This window comes from Perognathus longimembris, chromosome 9 (assembly GCF_023159225.1).
Source record: "Perognathus longimembris pacificus isolate PPM17 chromosome 9, ASM2315922v1, whole genome shotgun sequence".
In the NCBI taxonomy this organism is placed as follows: domain Eukaryota; kingdom Metazoa; phylum Chordata; class Mammalia; order Rodentia; family Heteromyidae; genus Perognathus; species Perognathus longimembris.
Window position 1 is genome coordinate 22,082,348 of NC_063169.1, and position 6,451 is coordinate 22,088,798.

Sequence of the window (6,451 nt, forward strand, 5' to 3'; positions counted from 1 at the left end):
GGGGAACAAGGGGAAAATCACTCCCTATAATTTTTTTACCTTCTTCAAATTGAATCGTTTCTGATTTCTGCTGTATTCTTCTTTCTACTTCTCATGCCTCTTATAAATAGTAGAACTACAATAGTTTCCAGAATGTGTAAGTTATTTCATAGTAAGTCTTGAGAGAAGCTTTCTAGTATCACTTGATCTGTCTCATTAAAATTAGTCTGCATTTAATATGTCACAAGGTCTACTCTTCACTTTTAAGATTTATATGTAGATATTATTAATTTAGTTTTTTTATATATTGGTGTGACATAACAGGTACCACATTAGCTGTTTTTCCTCACATCTTAAAAAATTAAAAACAAAAACTTAATTAAAATGTAATTCACTAATATTTGGGGGTAATTTATGCAATTATGGTAGAGTTTCTTAAAACCTGGGACATGAATGTTGGAGGTTTATTTTAGGCTAGATGTTTTAACATTTGGCAAGAAAAGTTGAACATGTGAAAATCTTGTTTGTGTTAGATTGGCACACATCAGGCAATGTCAAGCAGTAAGTAATGAGCAGGTTTCAAGGCAATTCATAAATAATGCAGGCTCACTGTCACTGTGCTGCTGTTTGTGGGACTTTCCTTTATCACTTTACAATTAAGAAAATACAGTTCTAGGACAGGAGAAAGCTCAGTACCAAAAGCTTGCAATTTGTAATTAATAATTTGAAAATCTGTCTTTTATCTCAATAGGGTCAAATAATTGCCAGTCATACAAGCAAAACTCTATGATCAAGAGACTTTGGTAATGGCTCTAGGATGTTTTTCTGTTACCTTCTGTTTACTTTGGAGAATCAGAAGATATATATTCTGGCCCATTTTTCTATCCATAAAAATAAGAAAATGATATATAACTTGCAACATTGCTAAAAGAATTAAAGACAATATAAGCCAAAGGCATGTCACAGGATAGACATGTTTTAGCAATTTTTGGTGTTAGGAAATGAGACTTATACTAAAAGGTTAGTAATGTGACACAATTGGTAGAGTGCCTCACTTATTAAGTTCCAGGCCCTGAGTTAAAACCACACGCCCCCCCCCCCACACACACACAATAATTTTTTTTTAAAGGAAGAGAAAGAAAAAAGTAGAGAATAAGCTAGGAGAAGAGTAGAGTACACCTTCTCACAAATGAAATGAAAATGTTTGTATGACAGGGCCTCACATAAGGGCAGTTGGAATACTTGCTGCTTTATTACATATCACCCATCTTCTTCTAGTTTAACCCTGGTGCACTATCACTAGAGCACTATCACTATCATGAGACAGTCTAAAAACTGGATTGTACTTTTCCATGGTCCACACTATAGCATTCTTATTATCAGATTATGGGGAGCATTGTCATTTTTTCAGACTACTTCTTTAGTTACTGCTATTTCTTAAATGTTGTCAGCCACACATTAGGGGCCACTTGAGTGATGGGGACTTGAAAGTGCTCAGTGCTCAGCTGTTGGCTTCATTTCCAAGTTATTTTGCAAGTGGTTGAATTGTAGTTCTTTCCCAGACAAAGACTATTTTCAGGGCATCTTCTTCAGTGAAATCATGGAGAATACTGGTGGTATTCAGGAATGTTATCAACCACCAGGCTCTCACCCCCTTGGTGGGTTTAAATGAAGCAAATGCATTATAGAGTGAAATTATTTAGACAGATGTCAGAGTAAACCTAAAGAGAAAAACCCAACCCACTGTGAAGGACTCCTCAGTTACCAAAGGAGTGCACAGGAGGTGTGCAGCCAAATCCTATTACTGGGTAATGGGATTTATTCGCGTGTCCAGACACCAGTTTGAAAATGTGATTCTGCTCAAGACATAAGCAGCAGAGGAGTACTTATATGGAACAAAATTCTGTCTTCAGGAAAGATGGAATATATTTCACTAAAGTCAATCTGATTCTCTTTTTAATAAATTGCTTGAAGGAAAAGAAAGTCTTTGCTGACACAGAAAATACCCAAGTCTCTGGAGCTTCATCCTTTGATGTGTAATCTACAGCAGGGAGTCAGAAGAAGAATAACAGAATCTTGTGACATATAGGCAGTGAAATACTAGGGATTTCTGCTTAAGTGTTACTCTATATTCTTGTTAAACAAGGCCCAGAAGATAAATGGCAGAGTAGTTTAATGTGTTATATATTTAGTTCATACAGGCCACAAAATATTTATGAGGTATAAACTCAAAGTATATCCATCCAGAAAATAATAATTTAAAATCAACCAAAAATGAGCATTAGTAGACTTTTCCCATTTGCCACTGACCAATAATAATTGCTGATCTAAAATGACTTGAAATTATACTATTTAAGCCAGACTAGCAAGATGTTCTGCAAACAGAAGTTACTTATTTTGTATTGTATATATGATGTCTGTCACCAATGTTTACTATGCTACTAGGCCATTAAAATGACCATGACCTACATGCTTCTGGCATTTTGGTTCACTAATTTCTTTTTTTTTCTTTTTACATCACAACATTGTTTATTATGTGAATTTTTTACAATACAAACAAAAAATACAGAAATGCAATATATGGATACAGCTAAATGCAGAGTGGTGACTTTTTTTCTCTCTCAAGAGGCCATGATTCCCATTTCTAGTAAAATAAGAGACTGCATATAGGTAGAAGCAGGCTTGTCGTTAGCTCCACAATTTGCCTAGAGATGACCTATAAATGCATTTCCTCCCTTACCATAAAGTGTAAAAAGGGAGTTAAAGGAAAGTTTCCTTGTTGGTTCCTACCACATGAAAGATGCTATATTCTATTTTAGCAGAGTCAATATATGGAAAATATCTAAATTAAATGGTATTACAAAAATGAAGCAGTAATGAGATTCTGGCTAAAGAGGGTACTAAATGAGAATAATATATATGTAAAGAATCCAAAACAAACAAAGGTTGTTATAAAAAGCTCTAGGTACACTGTAAGCATATATGTTCTTTTTGCCATGTGTATTTTCAGACAATGGCAGTGTCAAAAATAGGGTCAACTGTGTTAGACTAAATTACATTATTGTATAGGCTACACTGAATGGAACCTCTGTATTATAATTATCATAGAGAAGCATAGTCTGCATCATAGTATGGCAATTTATCCTCAATGAAAACCTTCCAGAGTCCTTTATTTTGGAATAGCCTGTAAACAATCAAACCTCCAGAACATGATTGTACAACAGTAAAATGTTCTCTTGCATTAAACTGAAGACATCTGTTTAATAATAATAATAATAATAATAATAATAATAAAGAAAATGTAGAAAGGTACTTAGAGCTGTTACTTTCTAAGTACAGAACACCCTAGACAATTCAAGGCATCTTAATCTCCATTGAGAACAACAACAAAAAAACGAGTATTTGTCATGCTGTTAAATCCATCATTATGGATAAAATTGGTGCAAATTGGTCAAACGCATCCAACAAACACTGATGTCCAAGCTGGCATATTGGCAACTAATACGTAACTGGTGGTCAATGGAGAGTTTAAAAGATCTTCCCTTTCTTCTTGTTCTTTTCCAAGGTTCGTGAAGAGTTCTGTTGTTCTAAGATGCATTGCTGAGCTTCCCAGTTGGCTTTCTCCTCCTCAAACTGATGCCGTTTTTCCTCTAATTCTTTGTGCTGGGCTTCCAAATTCTTTTTCATCTGCTCATGGCGCCGCTGGAGCTCAGCCTCAGAGTCCTTCAGTTTCTCGACCTTCTCCTTGACCTTCATCTCAAACACCAGCTCCATCTCCATCTCCATTTTCTTCATCTTGGCTACATGCTCCCTTCTTTCCTCCTCCATTTGTGCCAGCGGGCTTTTGGTAAGCTGTCCTTTACTCTTGTTGTTATCCACTCCATTGTAAGTCACAGCCGCCAGCTTTCTGCTTCGGTAGGTCTCATAGCGTACGTTATTAGTGACATCTTTTAAGTCTTGCATGTGTGTTCTTATCAACATATTCCTTAGAATTGTAAAATCACAATGTTCACCATTTTCAACTTCAGCTACACCCCAAGGATATTGCCTTCCTCTGACCCTCTTGCCATTTACTTCAATAATCGTGTTACTACCTACTACAGCGAGAGGTAAACGGTCCTTAATCTTTTTAACCAGCTTATTTTCTTCTTCATCATCTGTTTCTAGAAATTCATATATTTTAATTTTATGTTCTTGGATTTCTTTCATTATCTGTTTTTTAAACTGCTGACATTCCTCTGGTGTGAGCGTGTCTGCTTTCGCTATTAGTGGGATGATATTCACTTTTTCATGCAAACGTTTCATAAACTCAATATCCAATGGTTTAAGTCCGTGTCCTGAGGTAGCGATGAAGAATAAACAGCACTGCACTCTGTTATCAGGCAACTGCCGCCTGTTCACCAGGATTCTGAATTTAGGTAATCCTCAAATTTACTATCGATGTAGTCGATAACAGGCTGCCAGAAATTACTATTATCCACTGCATCGCCTGGAGTACCAACTATGGTGAGCAGCAACTGAACACCACCTTCTCTGATTAAAACTTTGGATTGTTCCACCTGTACAGTCTTTTTTATTCCTATGGAAGGCCCTGGGTACTCTGGAGAATACAAATCTGTGAGAAATAATGAGTTGATTAATGTTGACTTTCCCAGTCCAGATTCACCTACTACCATAAATGTGAATTCAAACCATCTTTTCACTGATTTTCTGTATACTTGATTTGGGAGATTGGCAAATCCCACATAGCCTTCAAGGTTCTTCTGTTGAGCTACCATGGTGCCGCTGTTGACGCTCCTCTCCTCGGCAGCAGTGGATCTCGCACTCTGGGTTCACTAATTTCTAACACTACTTAGGTTCCATCTTATATACACAGAAGGAAGTGTGTATGTTTATTGCAGGATTTTCAGTAGTGTCTCCAAGCTAGAGAAACCCAAATGTTAGATAGATCAGTAGTTGAGTATTACACAGTGAGATATGGTACAGTAGCAAAAATGAGTCTGAAGCCTCAACTAATGCTAATATCATAGAAAAGATGTTCAATGTAAAAACTGAAACAAATATAATCATTCTTTTTAGAAAGTAAGTAGATGTACAAAAGAATTTCTTTGAAGATGTCAGTTTAGGAATACGGTGCTTCTTGATCAATGCCATCTTTCATCTTTATTGACAGTGATAGGAACTTTTACAATTTCAAGCATCTTGATATAGATTAATTAATTTAAAAAGATAAGAAGCTTAGGTACCTCGTAGTTTCTCTCTCTGGAAAGTAGTTTCTTCTATTCCTTTTGTTCTAGTTGAAAATTTTAAGATCATAAGAACACTCAAACAGGGAACTGATGGCCTACAACTGTAATCCTAGGTACTTAGGAGGCTGAGATCTGTGGATTGTGATTTAAAGCCAGCCTAAGTAGGAAAGTCCCTGAGATTCTTATGTCTAATTAAGTACCAAAAAGCTGAAAGTGGAGCTGTGGCTCAAGTGAGAGAGCATTAGCCTTGAGCTTGAAAAAGTCAGGGACAACTCACTGAAAATTCAAAAATTAGTCATGCTCCCTATAGATTATTGCTTGATTCATAACCTGGGAATGTTATCATAAGGGAATATTAATATAACTCAATTGTGAAAACATCTACAAAGAACTCTAGGTCAGAAATGACACAGAAGGCATAGATAGCCTTCCATTTAAAAAAAACAAAAAGAGTTGAGCTGAGCAATATGGCAAATAAATGCAATAGGTGGCATTAAAGTAGAACACATAACAGTAAACAAAACTGTTATAGATGCCTTTCATTTCACAACTGACAATACTTGGATAAACATTTTGATTAAGATGATGATAAACATTCTTAATATAGGTATAGAAAAATAATATAGTGATATTCACTAGACACTATGTTGAAATGAACTATACAACTTGTGGGGGAGATGGTTGGGAGGGCAAAACCTGGAAGAGAAGGAGGGAAATGATGACACTGTTCAAAAAGAAATGTATTCATTACCTGACCTACATAACTATACCAGCTATACATCACTTTTACAATAAAATGAATTAAAAGAATAATTAATTGGATTTTTTGTTGGATAAATCATCATAAAAAATAGAACTAGACATTGGTGGCTCATGCATGTAATCCTAGTTATTAAGGAGGCTGAGATCTGGGGATCAAGGTTTTAAGCAGGAAAGTCTGTGAGACTTTTATCTCCAATTAACCACTAGAAAGCTTGAAATAGAGCTGTGACTCAAAAAGCAGAGCACTAACTTTGAGCATAAATTCTCATGGACAGTGCCCATGACCAGTTAAAAAAATTCTAACAACTGAATCTATTGTAGCTTTCAAACCTTGAGAGGTTCAACCAATGAGAGTTTAAGTAATTCTCAAAATACTCAACCTCCAAGAAATATTCACAATGTTTGTTTTTTCTGTTCCTTTAAAATTAGATTATTCTTCGTCTGAGAAAGAGATGAACAAA

The 6,451-nt window shown here is 35.7% G+C and overlaps 1 protein-coding gene across 1 annotated transcript; it reads right to left on the reverse strand.

Annotated features, from left to right (window-relative positions):
* Positions 1-3,004: 3,004 nt before the first annotated feature.
* LOC125357652 (septin-7-like) lies at positions 3,005-5,984 on the reverse strand. Its single transcript, XM_048354601.1, is given in 3 exon segments — positions 3,005-4,382; positions 4,385-4,803; positions 5,980-5,984. Coding segments are annotated over 2 exon segments (1,248 nt in total). The 5' UTR covers positions 4,758-4,803; positions 5,980-5,984; the 3' UTR covers positions 3,005-3,507.
* Positions 5,985-6,451: the final 467 nt, after the last annotated feature.